The sequence below is a fragment of the Schistocerca gregaria genome, chromosome 2, assembly GCF_023897955.1.
Source record: "Schistocerca gregaria isolate iqSchGreg1 chromosome 2, iqSchGreg1.2, whole genome shotgun sequence".
In the NCBI taxonomy this organism is placed as follows: domain Eukaryota; kingdom Metazoa; phylum Arthropoda; class Insecta; order Orthoptera; family Acrididae; genus Schistocerca; species Schistocerca gregaria.
In genome coordinates this window covers 379,943,379-379,962,925 of record NC_064921.1, presented here as the reverse complement: position 1 = coordinate 379,962,925, position 19,547 = coordinate 379,943,379, and the positions used below count along the sequence as shown (strand labels likewise).

At 38.1% G+C, this 19,547-nt stretch overlaps 1 protein-coding gene across 2 annotated transcripts in view; it reads left to right on the top strand.

Moving 5' to 3' along the window:
* Positions 1–441: 441 nt before the first annotated feature.
* Positions 442–19,547, top strand: part of LOC126320492 (protein MCM10 homolog) — a 104,788-nt gene continuing 85,682 nt past the window's right edge. Inside the window, exons 1-5 of one of the 2 annotated variants that reach the window (XM_049993994.1) lie at positions 442–866; positions 3,128–3,288; positions 5,486–5,757; positions 11,622–11,784; positions 13,581–13,732. In XM_049993994.1, coding sequence (XP_049849951.1) covers positions 848–866; positions 3,128–3,288; positions 5,486–5,757; positions 11,622–11,784; positions 13,581–13,732 — 767 coding nt within the window. In that variant the 5' untranslated portion in view covers positions 442–847. Of the gene's footprint in view, positions 867–3,127; positions 3,289–5,485; positions 5,758–11,621; positions 11,785–13,580; positions 13,733–19,547 lie in introns of those variants that run through there. The other variant, XM_049993997.1, reaches the window with a different exon arrangement.

Genomic DNA, 19,547 nt, shown 5'->3' with positions numbered 1-19,547 from the left:
ATGTAATAATCTCTAGGGATATGAAACGGAAAGATCGCTTAGTTACAGTCATAGAGGAAGCAGGTGCCAGACTGCAGTTCATTGGTAAAATAATGGGGAAATGAAATCTGTCTACAAAGAAGACTGCATATAAAGAACTTGTGTGACCCATCCTAGAATATTGTTGATGTGTGTGTGTGTGTGTGTGTGTGTGTGTGTGTGTGTGTGTGCGCGTCTACAAAGATATTTAAACAACCATTCCTCCCACGTTTCATACGTAAATTGAACGGGAAAGAAGCCCTAATAGCTGGTGCAGTGGGCTGCATCTTCTGCCATACATTTCACTGTGGTTTGCGCGTGGTATGGATGTAGATGGCGATGTAGGTTGATAAAAACTAGCCACTCACCCGGAATAAGCTTCATAAAAATCTTTAATAAATTACCATCTATACTTCAATCAATGTTTTTAGAACTGTTTCAGATTAAATTAAGTGCGCAATTTAAATGATAAAGCCTGTGAATGATCATTGGCGGATAAAGATTCTTGATACGTGTATCTAATATGATGTTCGGAAGGAGGCACTGTTTCATGTTGGGAATAGAACTAAGACCATAACGATTGGTACTATTAACAAAACGACAAAGAACACCGCTTTCGCCTACATACGATTTTCCGTAGAGCCACTGTCACTGTAGTAAAGCGCTTCTGATAACGATCGATCTTCAGGCCCTTTCTTATTAATCGATAGATACTTTATCGATTGCTAATGACGTGAATTTGCGCGCGAAAAAACACAAACAGTTTGCTCAACTGGTGACTACTGACGTAATTTTTTACGTTTGAATCTGCAACGATCGAAGAGCAAAAATGAATTTAGTGAATGGAGGTAATGATGCTTAATTGAGTTTGCTTTGATAGTTACTATAGAATTTAATAATTTAGCCTCAACACTGGTTCTTCATATACCGGTACGCAAACAACCGTGAAGTGCATTTGAGAAGGTACCGGTACGTCGCATTGTACCAGTTAGTAGGGTTTCTTCCCATCCCATTGACGTATAGAGCGCGAGAAAAATGATTGAATGCCTCTGTGCTTGACGTAATCAATCTAATCTTGCTTTCACGATCCCCATGTGAGCGATATGTAGAGGGTTATAGTATATTCCGGGGTCTTCGTTTAAAGTCGGCCCTTGGAACTATGTTAGTAGACTTTCTCAGGGTACTTTACGTCTATCCTCAGTAGTCTGCTTTCGTCAGTATTTCTGTGACTCTCCCACGGATTAAAAAGACTTGTGACCATTCGTGCTACCCATACTTTCAATATCCCCTGTTAGCCCTATCTAGTACGGGCCCTACATTCTTGAGCAATATTCTAGAACTGGTCGCACGAGATACTTGTAAGCAATCCACTTTGTAGACGGATTGCAGTTCCCCAGTATTCTACCAACAAACTGAAATCTACCACCTGCTTTATCCTTGACTGAGCCTATGTGATCACTCCATTTCGTATCCCTGCAGAGTGTTACACCCAGTTTTTTCTATGAGTTGGTAGATTCCAACAGTTACTCGTTGAATTCTATTCACTGGCTACTACTTTTCGTTTCGTGAAGTTAGAAATTTTGCATTTCTGAACATTTAGAGTAAGTTGCCAATCTCTGCACCACATTGAAACCTTATCAATATCTGACTGAATATTTATGCAGCTTTCTTTCAGGTAGTACTTCATTACAGATAATTGCATAATCTGCAAAACACTAGATTTTACTGTTAATATTGTTCCCGACCTAAAGAGTCCTTGATTCAGTCACAAAGTTCACTTGATAGCCCATATTATCAGACTTCTGACAATAAACGTAGGCACAGTACTGAGTCAAATGCTTTATGGAAATCAAGAAATACTGTATCTACCTGGTCATCATGATCCACAACTTTCAGTATTTCGTATGAGAAAAGTGCAAGATGGGTTTCACATGATCGGTATTTTTGAAATCCATGCTGGTTGGCTTCGAGGTGGTCATTCTCTGCAAGTTACCTCATTATGTTTGAACTCAGAATATGTTGCAAGATTCTACAAGAAATCGATGTCAATGATAATGGATGGTAGTTTTGTTGTTCACTTCTACTATCCTACTTGTAGACGGGTGTTAGGTGCCGTTTCTTCCAACTATTGGGCACAGTTTTTTGTTTGAGGGATTTATGATAGATTATAGTTGTAAGAAGGGTTAACTCAGCACCAAATGCAGTATAGTGTCTAATAATAGTTCCATTGGGCCATGGAAATTTGTTCAGTTTTAACGATTTCAGCCATTTTCCAATACCACTGATGCTAATATTTATTTCACTCATCTTTTCATTGGTATAAGAATTAAATTGGAGCAATTCTCCTGGATTTTCCTTAGTACATAAACATTTGTCTTATTCGCTGAGGACTGAAAAATAACTTTCGTACAACCAGAATTTCTTGGGCTTTTGTGAAAGGGCATTTGGAGTCTTCACACATTATTCTATTGACAGTCAAACATGTTTCATTCAGTGAGTCTCTCTATATAGTTTTATGCATTGTTTTACCCCCATTGTTGTCGTTGTGAAAACTGTATCTTGGTTCCTGTACTGTTGATGCCTCTGTGTTTAAGTAATTATTCAAACCAAGCTGAGTAAGTCAGCTGACTCGCTGTTTTTGTTCATCCTTTTATCAAGCATCATTGGTCAGCTCCGCCATCTGTCCATGTGACGTTAATTGCTTCTTCTTCTCCCCCCCCCCCCCTTTTTTTTTTTTTTTTTTTTTTTTTTTTTTTTTTTTTTTTGTCCCCACCCGATTCTGTTTGTAATCAGGGGGGGGGGGTGATGGTGCATTGCTACAAAATTATTGATTTTTATGTGAGGAGATATGTGTTGTGCAGAGAGAGGGGAAGTTGGTGGGGAATACATATGTGCCTGCACCCCATTCTCTGCAAGCCATTGTTGTGGAAGGTTTCAGTTAATTAAAGTGCATATACTAATAAAAGAAATGTTTTATGTCTATATTCCAAATCAACACCCATGTTCAATACTTCATAGTTTATCACTGCTATAATTACTGCCAAGACAAGTTTTGGCAATGCAAGAATATTTGCACTTACTAAGTATTTATTTGTGCTTATTGTTACAGGTGCAAGCAGCAGTTGTGCTATTGATTTGTTGGCAGATGTTCTTGATGATTTATCAGAAAATGGTGTCAATAATCCTGTTGATAATGACAGTTCTCTTTGTAAAAAACAAAGCAAAACATACACTTTTATTGACATTATGGAGAAGCCTGAACCTGTGCAGGTAACAGAAGCACAAGCTGTTAAACAACTTGTGTTTGTTATATACTCATTTGTGGAATTTTATTTGTATGTTGCAATGTACTCTTGTGTCATACTGGAGGCAGCCAGTGAGGGGATGGTATACAGTGAACAGTGACAATCTTGTAACCAGATTATGTCCATATGATTGAAACTAGGCATTATATAGATGACCTTTCCTTTATTTTCTGCATGTGCCTTGTACCAGCGTTTATTTTATATTTATAGATATACTGTACCTCTGTACTTGTTATGCCGAAAGTTTTATTAATAGTTCTGCCTGAAATATATCATCTTGATTAGTTAGTGAAGCAAAGAGTATGAACTAGCTGAAGATGTGAACTGCTTTAACTGCACTCACTAGAGATTCCTGTGTGCTGTCCACAAATTCTGTGTTAATTAATTTACTATGTATTTAACTTATTCTTGCAGTTAAAACACACTTTTTCCTGGCAATCTACCTGCTAGTAATTTGACATTGTCATCACATTAGAAACTGGTATTGATTTTTCATGAAAAAATAATCTAATTAACACATTATTGGCTGCTAAAAATCAGCTGCTGTTCAACCATCTTAATTCTCATGATTTCTTGTGACTGTCATTACAACCTTTACTTCAGAGTACTTTGGATAGTCCTTTGTTATCTTTTATGATGCATTTTTTGTTACCCTCCTTCACCATTAGAAACACACAATCTTCCACATTTTGCTCTTAGTGTCTGTACATTGTTTCATGGCACATGATGCGATTGTGAGGAGCAGTAGAAGCTACACATGTATTGATTACCATCGCAAAACCAGGAAGGATAGCAAATAACAAAATTTTACTTATTCTGCGTACACAGTAGGTCCATAATAGGAAGAATAGTCAGTTAAATTTGTAGATGCTTTAGGGATATGATGCAGGTATGAAATCAGTATAAAGAGTTGCATTTCTGTCAATAACTATGGCTCTGATTTGGCTGGGTCATGAATTGAACTGACCTCTGATAAAAGATCTGGGTGTGTCATTCCATGCTGCTTCAACTGTATGCCACAGTTAAAAAAATCATGGTTTTGCCTATGCCCTTGTCAGTTGCTGAGGTGCTAGCATGCAGCTACTCACCATGCTAGCACCTTAGCAACTGACAAGGGCATAGGCATAACGATAATACATGGAAGTGTAACACCTAGTGTTCAAATTACTGGCTGCGTGAGTAGAGGGGATGCTGTACACAGAACTGGGATACATCTGAAAGGCCGATATGGTGCCTCTCGAGTCCTTTGTTACTGTTGGACATTCCAATGTTGGTGCTCCTCTCTTTGCTCTGCCATTTCTAGGAAAGCCACAACAATGGTCGCCAAGCTATCTCTAGTGCTATGACATAGTTCCACTATCTGCGTGGGTACTTGTCTCTCTGCATAAAGCCCAATTCCTGATTCAAGGAATGTGGTGTGGCTGTATGATCCTGCATGGCTGAGTGAATAGTGCCTGTCCGCTTGGGTGGTAGTCACATGGGTTTGATCGAGATCCTGCATGATGTTGAGGGTGGACATGCTAATCCGACAGATTCCATATTTGGATAATAGTCACGGGATCCTGACCACCGTGAGCAGCAATTTTGTGCAATGATAAACTGTAGTTTCAATAGATCGTGATTCTGCTGTTGATGAATTCCATCACATACTGGTAAGTGTTTCTTTTTAGTACTTGGAACATAACACACTCTTCTCCACAAATAACTGTTATTCAGAGGTGCTTTCTGTATGGGCAATCAACTGTGTAGTCTTTCCTATCTCTACTACCTACTTTGAACTGTTGTACTGAAATGCTAATTGTTCGCTTATTCTTAACTGTTGTACACTTCATGCCAATGCAACATTTGTCATACAGTGTCTTCATGGTGTTGCAGTTTTAACGGTCAGAGGCAATGTTGCACCCTACACACAGATGTATTAAGGAGAGCAGTGTTTAGGAGTATACAAGCATTACTTCTGATGTGCAATACAGCTATACTTTTTTAGGTTTTACTAAAGATTAATACAAAATTCTTATTATTCCACAACACATTACTCTTCATTGTGTGACTTTATTGAAGTTGCATTTTTTCAGTAGGTGTGTATGTTAGTTACATCCAAAATGTTTAATGAGTGACTGTAGAAAGTTACTTATTTTTTTATATAAATTCTTGCATTTTAGGAAAGCACAGGTGGTGGTGATATTCACTCCTACCGCAAATCGCTGAAATTTATAAGGGAAGTGAGTGGTGCATGCCCTGATGAGGACGATGATGGTGATGAAGATGGACAAGTGTTTGGCAGTAGTAGTGGCAACAATTATGCAGAGAGTCGTGCTTCATTTGCTCCAGAGAGAAAAGCATCCTGGAAGAGCCGAACACTTTCTGCACCTCCTTCACAGCAGGCAGTTGCCAAGCATGCAAGTGTTGACACGATGTTCGGAATGCGTATTGCGTAAGATTTATTAGTCTGCTTGCTACGTTGAGTAATTTTTTGTGCTGTAACACCTTATATTTTTCATGGATATCTTGGATTCTGAATGTTTTTCTTCAGGTTCACCTATTTTGTTCTCTCTCTCTCTCTCTCTCTCTCTCTCTCTCTCTCTCTCTCACACACACACACACACACACACACACACACACACACACACACACACACACAGTGTGTCCTCTCCCAACTTATTTTTAAATCATACAAATAAGTGAATCAGCCACCTAACAAAACTTTGGAAAATTGAGTCACTAATCTTCCTCTGTGTATATACAAAAATTTAGTTCTCTTTACACAATTTTTCATATCTAAAAGTGTAATTTTGAGAACAACTCAGGAAAGGAGGAGAAATAATAACCTGAATGGATGAAACATTCTGGATGTGCAAGAATAGTGTGCAGGAGTTAGGAGGGTTTGTACATTTTGCAGTGAACACTGAAAACAAGTGACAAAAATTTATGAACAGATTTAATTTTTACTGTTAGAAGTTAAATGAAACACCTAACAGAAGACATCAAAGAAGAAGAAACAAGCAGAAATGTTGGGACTGTGGGGGGTGGGTGAAGACATTTTGATATAAAATAGATTTCTTTTTCTTGTGGGCAAGTATTAGAGGGGCAAACAGGTCAATTCAATGTGTAAAGCAACTAAAGTTCCTATAGTTTGAGCACGATGTCTTGACAGAGTTTTAAGTCGAGAAAATAGGGCAGAAGCCTTGCTTACCAAAGGTCGATATGTTGACAGCTGTGGGGAGAGTTGCAGTGCATGGCAAACAAGCTGCACTTTCCTTATGCAGCACTGCTACTACACACTTGCTTATTGCTATGCCACCTCATGACAATCATTTTGTGAGAGCTGAATATAAGTACTATATTTTTAGATCCCCAAAGTTGGCAGTGGCCAGATATTGAACACTCATGGCTTGAAGTCAGCTTCAGCTGATCCAGAGCTAGGAAGCTCTCATTCAGGAAGTTGCGTGCAAATTAGACATCATCTTTTGTATTCATTCATGAATGTACTTGACCAGCATAGCCTAAGTTATGCTGCGAGTTGTTTACCAGGCTTGGAAACTTTATGACCACTTTTAAGAAGTTTATGCAGATAGAGACACTATCTGCTGGTCTCTGATCTGAAACATCATCTACAAGTCCTCAATCCATACACAAGCATATTAAAAAAATTGTAAATCAGTTCAATCTGTTTGATATGCTGGACCTGTCCTATCCTTGTCAAACTATACCTGTAAATATGAAAAGTAAATCAGAAAAGAGGAAATGTCACACTCTTTAACCCATGCATGTGTTAACAATATAGCTGTAAGTAATGGAGGCATGGTCACACATTATTGAAGATAACAGCTCGGACATGATTATGCCCACTGTCACTTATTAGCTGTGGATGAGCCAGTGCAAGATCTAACTTTCTCCAGGGCACAACGCATTTGGTATTTAATTAAGCTCTCATTCTGCAAACAACTTAGGTGCATTTGACACATTAAATTGCATGTTATGATATAAAATGCGAAATCCTGGATAGAATATGAATAATGGATGGCGCGAATTTAAGAAATGATTGCTCAGTTGAAGTACTGGGCAGTAACTAACGACCTACCATGTAGTTCAGGTGGTGAACTATTGACAAATAGTATAGAAAACAGTCACATCCATGGCTAGTTAGTAGCTGTGCATGTGTATGTGAATTCTGTGGGGTCCTGCCCCGTCGTCTCTTATATGGTGCCTTGGGAGCTGCTTTCTCGTATAGCTAGGCAACATACAAGCAAATCGTATTAATGGAGTTTATTACAAAAGTTGTATAGACAATACTTAACTTTGATTTACAACGACTTGTCGCAAGCAGTTGGCGACACGAAAATAATCAATATCCTTCGCTATATACAATGTCCATGCTAATTAATCACACAAGTTCATACGGATCACAGGTCATGGCTCTTCTAGTGCCGGGTCTACCATCCCCAAGGCTGGCAGGAACAGCACTTACATTCTCTTCAGATAGAGGCCGCTCCTATCGTGGTATGGTCCTAGTCAGCGTAATATTGGCTGACATCATCTCACAGCCTTCTCTGCAGTTATATTGTTGACCTTTGCCCTGGCACTTGTCGTTACACTGAAACAAATTCTGTAATAGTTAACTCTAAAGGAAAACACTCTTCGCAAACATAGTAATATTTTTAGTCTTCATATACATATCAACACTTCAGTGGTTCACCTTGCCTATAAGTTGTTACCTTTACTTCTACCTTATTTACATTCTAATGTAAGATTTCCAAAAACCATTTGAAGTCAATTAAAATGTACTTTAAAGGCTTGTGTGGGCATACAATCAGTTACCATAATATATTTTTGTAATATTTGATGTGTATGATTTGAGATTGATTGATGTTGTTGTTGGGAGTGCTAAAAACACAAAGTATTTTTAGGAAGTCTTAAATGTGTTAAAGAAAAGAAAAAAAATCTGGACTTTGCAAATGCTACTAGAATATGTTCAAAATAAATATTCAGCCTTTATTGCTGTCATGAGTTGTGCCTTTTCATCCAGCTCATGAACTTTGATTGCCTATGTTGCAAAGAAATGTAGATTGTATTTTAAAATCGAACCAGTTACCGTATTTACTCGAATCTAAGCCGCACCTGAAAAATGTGACTCGAAATCAAGGAAAAAAAATTTTCCCTAATCTAAGCCCAGCTGAAATTTGAGACTCTATTTTCAAGGGGAGAGAAAACAAAGTTGGTCCATTGTAATATGAGACCCAATTTAGGTCGAATGAATGACGATACAGCTACAGTAGTTTGGTTCGAGTCTTAAGCTTAGCAATTAAGCTTTACCAGGTTGCCATTGCTATGCGTCAGGCGCTCCGTCCGTATTTATACGGCTACCCTTCCTTTTCCACGTGCTTCGTCTGGTTTGAATTGATTGCTTAGTTTTCTTTGTTATAGGTGTTCACGTCACTCTAAGCTGAAAATGCATTACTGTACTGTGTCATGCATTCTTTGTCACATTCTTATAGTGCGTGCGTATGGCCTGTCGCCGCTCGTGGCATGCTTGCTTTCGTGTGCACTTCCGCCCCTTTCTTTCCTTTTTTTTTTTTTTTTCTTTTTTTTTTTTTTTTTTAAGAAATAAAGACAGAGAGAGAGAGAGAGAGAGAGAGAGAGAGAGGAATCGTCTCATTAGCGAAACAATGGCAAGAAACTGCTATTTCTTGTTACTTACACTGCTGCTTTCTTTGATAATATTCAACAAGACCCAAATAATAGACTGCGTATTATAGAAGATGGTCTGAACGAGAGTTTAATGAAAATTTTTCTCCATTTGAAAATCTTTGCAGGCGCCTCTTTAGCACATTACATTCTACACAGAAATTAGTCATCTTAGATTTAAAAATGTAGTTAATTGCCGTGCTTTATTTCTGACTGTATCACTATTAAGCATAAGAATAATATGAATATAAACATGACATGATATGTATATTCTTCCGCGTTTGCTGTTGTCTCACTTTAGTTTCGTAGTTTATTAGGCAGACAGGATTTAAATGAATTAGCAGCAACCGTGAAACAATACATGGCAAAATGTTTATGTGCATATTATTCTTATGGTGACAAGAATACTGCATGTGATTTACAATTTATAAAAGTTCCTATAAGGAACCATCTCTTCTCACAGGTAGGAAAAAATTCAGAACGTAGAGTTGGCCATATTGACAAACATCCCAAACAGTCTTGCCAGTCGGATTTTCGTAGTACATTGAAATGCTGCTATATTCGAAGATGAACAATACGGAATTTGTATTTACTTCATTGGATAATGTATGAAAATGCAGTGGTCGAAACTCAGGGCAGAAAAAATAGCTGGTCTTCCATCTTTTTTTAAAAAATTTATTTCCTGAAGCAGAGGTTTTGGCGCCAGTATTTATCTTTGTGCCTTCAAAGCATGCCTGTGTAGCGCTACATATATTCGACGGCAGAAGTACGTTGTGGTGGCACCCACCAACTTTTTTCAGAATTTCTGCTTGCTTTGCACTCGATTCTAAGCCGCAGGCGCTTTTTTGGATTACAAAAACCGGAAAAAAAGTGTGGCTTAGATTTGAGCAAATACGGTAACTTTTAATGATAAAACATTTATCTTTATGGTTAGCTGCATTAACACAGGCTTTCACCCTTAAAATAATTATTGCTGCAGATATCCACATGGGCCTCCAGCTGGCTGTGAGTTGACACAGAACTCTACAGAGAAGACTTTATAGTGGCATAAGTAATGAGAAAAATCTGTTAGCATGGTCTCTTATGATAGCTGAGATTAATTCTTAACTAAAAATTTTTCAGACTGAGTTAATTTTTGTCTCTAATGAATGTTAAACTTTGGCAAATGCTTGTTGTCCCTCTAGCACTCTTAACGTAGCAACTAAGTAACTGATGTAAAGAATCTATAGCTTTCTGTTGAATTAAAAATGTTATTGAAGCTCTGGCAGGATGTAAATAATCTAGGAGTAAAAGTAAAAACTCACTGAACATTAGAAGCATTGAGTTGCTGACAAGCACACAAAAAAGAATCTTGCTGACAGGCACACAAAAAAGAATCAAACTTGGGTAAATTTGGGACAAATCCTGTATATCCAGAAGGGGGGTGTGAGAGCGCGCGCGCGCGCGCGCGCACACACACACACACACACACACACACACACACACACACACACACACACACACACACACACACACCTCTGTACAGCTACATAGTGTAGCTGCATTGAGCCATAAGAGTGTAGGGAGATTATATGTGCTTTACTATCTGCACATATAAAACCTTGAGTTTGGAGGAAAGCATTCACAAATTTAAAAGCAGTCGGAATTTTTTTTTTTTTTTTTTTTTTTTTGTATACAGTGTTACTGATTGTTGTGGTTTTTGGGGATTTTTATGTTTTGCATTACAGTAAATCCAAAATAACATACTGATGGGAACAAGAAGTGAAGAAAAAAATTTGGTAAAATAATGATAAAACTTCTACAGAAACCCTAAAATTTCGAGAAGATAACAGCATAGTAAAATAACAAGTGACTCGACAGGAAGATACCAGAAAAATCCACACATACTTGTAAAAAAACCATCTCAGACTTATTCACAAAACGGAAAGTGAAATGGCTTCAACAACAGAACATCAAGGCACCCACAGCAACTTTCCACAGCTGGAGCTGTGTCAGGGGTGATTTCTTCAAATTTCTTCATAAAAAGGTTTTCTTTGATGGAGCTAAAAGACTTACCATCTCCGTACTGCCCAACTGATGGGATTTTAACCACTTGGCGCAGCTGAAAGCATGAGAAATTTTATTAATTCATATTGCTGCGAAACGTTGCATTCATGTGTTTTCTAAATGTTTGTGAATCGTGGCATATGGATATGAGTCTGGAATTTACCTAGTTATATGTGAAAACAACCTAAAAACCATATCCACACTGGCCGATGCCATTAATCCACCGCTGGATTTGATCTGGGGCTGGTGCATGCGCCCAAATCATGGAAACGCCATGTTAACATGTGCAGCTATCTGGGCGAGTGTTGTGAATATTTTATTAAAACTGAAATTTATGTATTTGTAGATAAAATGATCCTTTTATTGGTGGTTAACATTTTGCCATTGTTTAACAGAAAGAAAATTTAAAAAAAATGACTGTAACTTCAGCAAAGCATGTCCTGGTAAAGAATAAATTGTGCTTGCTGTTGGGGGAGGGGGGTTTCATCCAAAAACAAATTTATTTGTAAACTTAAACCTCAAGACGTTTATTTACTTAGTTCCAACATATATCTTTTCATGTTCCAGTAATCCAATGATATCATCGCGTACTGTTGAGCAACTTATGCAAGGCAGGAAATTTGTGTCAATCGCACAAGCTAAACAGATGAAAGCAGACAAAGAGCCATCAATTGACTGGGTGGTTGTTGGAGCCATAGTGAACAAATCACAACCACGAACATCAAAATCTGTAAGTTTTTCTCTTGTGCCCATTGAAATAACTATTGTCAATATGTTCTTGAAACTATTTGTTATTGACCTGTAGATATTATATTTGTGTAAAGCAGGTACTGGTTTGTAAAATCTTAAAACTCAAAAGTTAATGGTCATGGTGGAGTATTTTGTTGTTTGCTTGGCATATATCATAATTTTTATGCAACCATAATAACAGCGCATTTATAACTTTGTAGAAGTCAGTGAGTGAAGTCATGCGTTATAAATTGTCTAATGGCACATAAAGTATGAAAAAATTTGAGACAAGTTCTGAATATTTGTCTGAAAGAGTTGTCATACTAATGTTCTTGTGTGCAGTTTCCTTTATAAATGCCTTGCATTTTCTCTGAACTCTTCCAGCAAATCTGTCTTCCACTCGCCTTCCCTAATACTGATTTTGTATGATCATCCCATTTCATATTGCTTTTTAATATTTGCTTGTTCCAAGGTATTTAGATGATGTGTTGTGCTGAAGATGTTCACCACTAAATTTATAAACGGACACATTTTTCTCTTGTTATGGACTGTGTCTTGCTTATACCCACATTGAAAGTGTGTTGCCATTGATTACAGGGTGTCTTTCACATGTTAATCTGTGTGGTGGTCAAACATTGTTCATTGACCTTACGTATAATCAGAACTCGTAGGATTTTCTAATAGGTCTGTCGCCAGGAAGTTTCTTTTAGAAAGAAACTTCCACATTTGAAAAATATATAAAAAACAAAGATTCCAAGACTTACCAAGCGGGAAAGCGCCAGTAGACAGGCACAATAAATAAAACACACAAACACACACACAGAATTTCTAGTTTTCACAACCAATGGTTGCTTCTTCAGGAAAGAGGGAAGGAGAGGGAAAGACGAAAGGATGTGGGTTTTAAGGGAGAGGGTAAGGAGTCATTCCAATCCCGGGAGCGGAAAGACTTACTGCCCCCCCCCCCCACACACACACACACTGACGTATCCTCAGCACAAGGAAAATGTAGAGTGGAGGAGAATTTTAACAGTGGCTGTCATTGTTCAATGAGAGTCATATTGGTAGCTGTGGTGACAACGGTACAAAACTATATGTTCAACCATTCTATCAATGTATTACAATCTCGTCGAGGAACATGATGCTTCTGTTATTGCTCATATATTAATTATATTCCATTAATCTATCTACTACAAACTGCACATTTGCATCATATGTGAGGAAGATGTATGGATGATTACCCAAGTATGTCACATTATTTCCTGTGAGAGATTCCTATGGTATGTTTTAACTGGAAAAGTAGAGAAAGGAAAGAGCAAGCTCACCAGTAGAACTAGAGAAATGAGAGTTATTAACAGTTTCAAAGGTACCGTAAGTAAAATATGTAAGCTGAGGGATGTCAAATGTTTGTGGCAAACAATGCAGATGGAGATCCAGAGTTGTAGTAATTTCACAAAAGTCAGCCAACTATTGTGCATAGGTTATGCATAATTAGCCACAATGCTCCAGTGGGAGCGTGAGAAGTGTCAGCACTATGCTGAAATAGTTGTTGATGACTAATACGTGACTTTATTACTTGTTGCGAAGGGTTCAATATTTTCTTGAACATCCGTTGTCAGCCTATCCTCCCCCATCATGCTAACCAGCAGGCTCGCAGAAGACAGTGGTAGTGCTTAATTGCCTGTATTCTGCATGTTCCATGCATGTAAAATTATAATACGTGGTTGACTGAATACAGATTATTGTTTGGCCGTGTTACTGCTACTCTGCCTTGTACACCTGCATTTGTTTTGTTTTCAGGGTTCAAGCTACACAGTGTGGCGGATTTCTGATTTGAAGTCCTCTCTACTAACAGTATCAATCTTTTTGTTTGGTACCGCATACTCCACACATTGGAAGCATGCCCTTGGTACTGTTGTGGGCATCTTGAATCCAAAATTGATGGCTGGGAGGTATGTAACAATTATTATAGTGCCATAAGGAAACAGTATTGTATATTTTTTGTTAGTTTTTCTCTTCAAACATTATTAGTTACATAGTTGACCAGTTGTTTATTTAATGGATTGTTCGCATGATAACATGTTGTGAAATGGATTAGGCCTTAAATTCAACTACATTTCCAGTTTGTAACCAAAATATGAATTACTAGCTTAGTAAACAAATAATAATGTCAACTTTTCAAATATCATACATTTATCTAATCTTGTCAGTTCTGTTTAGCTTTGTTTATAGCTATTTTAGCACGAGTAAACAAACTGGAAAAAGGAGTGACATGATGTTAATAAGATTTGGTACTTACCTTGAGTAATGCTGGCTCCTTCATGCTAATTTCAGTTTAGAAGCTCCCACAGTGGGAAATTAAACACTGGTTCCATAGCATTCCATTTACAGTAAAACTCCTTTTTAACAAATTTCTGGGGACCCAAATACATTTTTCCCTTTAAATGTGGGTGTTTCTTAGGTGGAGGTTTTGCCAGAGTACATGGAAGGAGTGACCAAGAATCATAACTAAGGCTTTTTTAGGTGTTATAAGTGCGGTTTCATTACAAAATTGGCAATCTGCTGTGGTACAGATTTAAATGCAGCAAATATAAAATTATTACACTTCTCACAGTACACATGTGGTTTTTTTTAATCAGTAGAGCTTGTATATTTGGTCCATCCAGCATATTTTAGTAAAAGAAGTTGTTGTTAAGGAAATTCCTGACAGCATCAATCCCTTGCACAGCAGCAGCGAAACTTGATGCAATACCCTCCTTTTTTCATCTTCTTCGTCAGTGTCACTGCCAGCTCCTACCTGTATTCCTTCTAAACATTTCATATGCATCAACCTAGGATACGGAAATCAGGATGTCATCATCACAGTAACATCCTGGAGTGTTGCATTTTCAGTAATGACAGTTTTGCTACTCCATTCTTGTGGAGGAACATTGTCTTCAACAGCAACTGATTTATCACAACCAGCCCTTGTGAAAAAGTTAAATGCATCTTGCTTTGTTATAGAATAACAGGCAGTAACAAACATATGCGTCATTTGTACAGTACTGAGCCTCATCACTTTCTTCCTCTTAAAGAACAAAATTGACCTCTATACTACTGCTACTCTGTACTTGACTTGGATAGAATATCTTAAGCCCTGGTTCAGAGGCTGCAGATGACTTGGGCAGTTTGGAGTAAGGAACACATCATTTACATTCTTCTGAAATTATGTTTCCTTAGGATGTTCAAGACATATGTCAATAAGAAGTACAATTTTCTTTTCTGCTGCATCCCTCTTGGCATCTAAATGTCCGAAAAAGTTGTTAAGGTTTTTGACACCTAAGGGCGTGCTGTTGTAATCATAAATACAAAGTAGCATCTTTATGTTTTGGTAACACCTGGGAATTAACATTGGAAGCAACATTTCAGTTTCATCACTTTTTACATACAGTAACATGGTTGTCCTTTATTTCTACCTCCATTGCATTTTGCAGGAAGTAAATCACAAAAGATGCCAGTTTCATCAGTGTTCAGGGCTTCTAATGTGTATCAACCATGGTGCTGTAATGTTCTTTTCATAGTTCCCACTTTCTGTGAGCAGAGACTAATTTTCTCCACTTACACTTTGAAATGACAGGTTATGATGTTTTTTAAAACAATTTAACCAGTCGTTGAATGTACTGAAATTTTCAGTGCCAATCTACAGAACGATTTCGCGAACCTTCTCTTGCAGTATGTTTCCACTTACAAGAATTCTTTCACTTCTCATTCCTTGAGACTTATATAGAATATTTTCCACATCATTGAATGTAGACATACAAATGTTCTGTTTTTGGACCTCAGTAATCGTTAGCATCAGCGTTCAACCCTTTCGCTGCTGTGAGTGAGTACACACATCCAGCTACACCATTCCTCAGGTGTTGTGGATGTGTATGCACGTTTCTCTTGGTTTTAGCTACAGCACTTTAGCGGCCTGAATGCATGCTGAGCTGGCGACCTCTCACTGCTGTGGACGAGTTACTTCCGTATCTCTACGAATAAAAAAGTTTTTGAGTATTTCTCATACAACATTGTTCCTTGTTGCGTGCCATCATTTGTGAAAAACCATATTTCAATATCTTGAATTATTTATGAGATATAATGATTGTTATAACCACGAGATTAGTGATGCACAATGACATGAATGGGTGCCTCATTCACAACCACCCTTCAGTTATAAAGCCCAATAACTTGGAAATAAAATGAGATATTTTAAATAAAATTTTGATATATTATCTACAGCTCATTCTTTGCAACATATAAGTTAAAATCAATTATATGTGAAGCTTAAGCAATGCATTTTTAACTCAGGTCCTTAAAAAATTATGTGCATTGTTTTACTTAATTCAGTGCAGTGTAGTAAGTATGACAGATAAAGGAAAGAAATTCAGTTCTTCATTGAGTGAAGGTTGTTGTTGTAGTCTTCAGTCCAGAGACTGGTTTGATACAGCTCTCCATGCTACTCTATCCTGTGCAAGGTTCTTCCTCTCCCAGGACCTACTGCAACCTACATCCTTCTGAGTCTGTTTGGTGTATCCATCTCTTGGTCTCCCTCTACGATTTTTACCCTCCACGCTGCCTTCCAATACAAAACTGGCGATGCCTTGATGCCTCAGAATATGTCTACCAACCGATCCCCTCTTCTAGTCAAGTTGTGCCACAAACTTCTCTTCTCCCCAATCCTATTCAATACTTCCTCATTAGTTATGTGATCTACCCATCTAATCTTCAGCATTCTTCTGTAGCACCACATTTCGGAAGCTTCTATTCTCTTCTTGTCTAAACTATTTACCGTCCATGTTCCACTTCCATACATGGCTGCACTCCATACAAACACTTTCAGAAGCGACTTCCTGACACTGAAATCTATACTTGATGTTAACAAATTTCTCTTCTTCAGAAACACTTTCCTTGCCATTGCCAGTCTACATTTTATATCCTCTCTACTTCGACCATCATCAGTTATTTTGCTCCCCAAATAACAAAACTCCTTTACTTCTTTAAGTGTCTCATTTCCTAATCTAATTCCCGCAGCATCGCCCGATTTAATTCGACTACATTCCATTATCCTCGTTTTGCTTTTGTTGATGTTCATCTTATATCCTCCTTTCAAGACACTGTCCATTCCGTTCACCTGCTCTTCCAGGTCCTTTGCTGTCTCTGACAGAATTAAAATGTCATCGGCAAAACTTACAGTTTTTATTTCTTCTCCATGGATTTTAATTCCTACTCTTAATATTTCTTTTGTTTCCTTTACTGCTTGCTCAATATACAGATTGAATAACATCGGGGATAAGCTACAACCCTGTTTCACTCCCTCCCCAACCACTGCTTCCCTTTAATGCCCCTCGACTCTTGTAACTGCCATCTGGTTTCTGTACAAATTGTAAATAGCCTTTCGCTCCCTGTATTTTACCCCTGCCACCTTCAAAATTTGAAAGAGAGTATTCCAGTCAACATTGTCAAAAGCTTTCTCTAAGTCTACAAATGCTAGAAACGTAGGTTTGCTTTTCCTTAATCTAGCTTCTAATTAGGGTCAGTATTGCCTCACGTGTTCCAACATTTCTATGGAATCCAAACTGATCTTCCTCGAGGTCGGCTTCTACCAGTTTTTCCATTCGTCTGTAAAGAATTCGTATTAGTATTTTGCAGCCATGGCTTATTAAACTAATAGTTCGTTAATTTTCACATCTACACTTGCTTTCTTTGGGATTGGAATTATTATATTGTTCTTGAAGCCTGAGGGTATTTCGCCTGTCTCATACATCTTGCTCACTAGATGGTAGAGTTTTGTTAGGCCTGGCTCTCCCAAGACTGTCAGTAGTTCTAATGGAATGTTGTCTACTCCTGGGGCCTTGTTTCAAATTAGGTCTATCAGTGCTTTGTCAAACTCTTCACACAGTATCATATCTCCCATTTCATCTTCATCTACATTCTCTTGCATTTCTATAATATTGTCCTCAAGAACATTGCCCCTGTATAGACCCTCTATATACTCCTTCCACCTTTCTGCTTTCCCTTCTTTGCTTAGTACTGGGTTTCCATCTGAGCTCTTGATATTCATGCAAGTGTTTCTGTTTTCTCCAAAGATCTCTTTAATTTTCCTGTAGGCTGTCTCTACCTTACCCATAGTGATATGACCTCTACATCCTTACATTTCTTCTCTAGCCATCCCTGCTTAGCCATTTTGCACTTCCTGTCGCTCTCATTTTTGAGATGTTTGTATTCCTTTTTGCCTGCTTCATTTACTGCATTTTTTATATTTTCTCCTTTCATCAATTAAATTCAATATTTCTTCTGTTACCCAAGGATTTTTACTAGCCCTCAGCTTATTACCTGTTTGATCCACTGCTGCCTTCACTATTTCATCTCTCACAGCTATCCATTCTTCTACTGTATCTCTTTCCCCCATTCTTGACAATTGTTCCCTAATGCTCTCCCTGAAACTCTCTACAACCTCTGGTTCTTTCGTGAAGGTATCAGATAGATAGAGAGAGAGAGAGAGAGAGAGAGAGAGAGAGAGGTAGCTTCAATTCTTCCGGGCGAGTGCATATTTTGTAACAAGTATGAAAAAAAAAACCCAACATAATTGGGGCCTATTTATCCCTGTTGTTGGCTTCTCCAAAAATTAAAAGATAGAATTATGTCCTTTCATTATTGATCTGTGCACAACAGCTCTCTGTACCTACTGTGCAAAAAGAAACAAGTGAAAAAAAAAAAAAATGAAAATAAAAAAAAAGTGAAAATAAAATTTTCATATCTCATTTATATTAATCACATAGATAGGAGTCAAGTATTTTGGATAACTCGTGGCCTAGCAACCATTTGTAGATCTATCAGAGGAAAAGACATACTGTAGCTATCCTACAGCACGTGGGTAAAATTGTAATGTTATACAGTTGCTCCAGCTCAGATGTATCGAGCAGAGTGGTTGGTTCTTTTCCATTAGGTGTGGTCTTAGGCGGCTCATAAAGCCACTATTTAGTTGTGGGCTGTTCTTGATAAAATGAGAAAAACCTAGAATTTTTGGGTTCGAAAAGTACCAGTTCTGAAGATGACCTTTTTTGTAATTTCTGTTCGTGACATACTGTCAAAACTTTTACCATATGTTCTTAAGATGATGGTCTAGGGAAACCTGGAAACTTTTTTCAGTATCATTACCTGTTAACAAGACCCTGAGGATCAATATACACATACACTGAAGAGCCAAAGAAACTGCCTAATATCGTGCAGGGTCTCTGCGAAGAATACGAGGGGATGTAGGTCTCTGCTGAACAGCATGTTACAAGACATCCCAGATATGATAAATAATGTTGATGTCTGGGGAGTTAGGTGTTTAAACTCAGAGGAGTGTTCCTGGAGTCATTCTGTAGCAATTCTGGGCGATTTGGGTGTCGTACTGTCCTGCTGGCATTGCCCAAGTCCATCGGAAATCACAATGGATGTAAATGGATGCAGGCGATCAGACAGGCTGCTTATGTACGTGTCACCTGCCAGTCATATGTAGACTTATCAGGGGTCCAATATCACTCCAACTGTACAAGCCCCACAGCATTACAGAGCCTGCACCAGCTTGAACAGTTTGCTGCTGACATGCAGGGTCCATGGATTTGTGAGTTTGCCTCCGTACCCATACACATCCTTCCGCTTGATACAATTTGAAACGAGATTCGTCCAACCAGGCAACATGTTTCCGGTCATGAACAGTCCAATGACGGTGTTGATGGGCACAGGTGAGGCGTAAAGCTT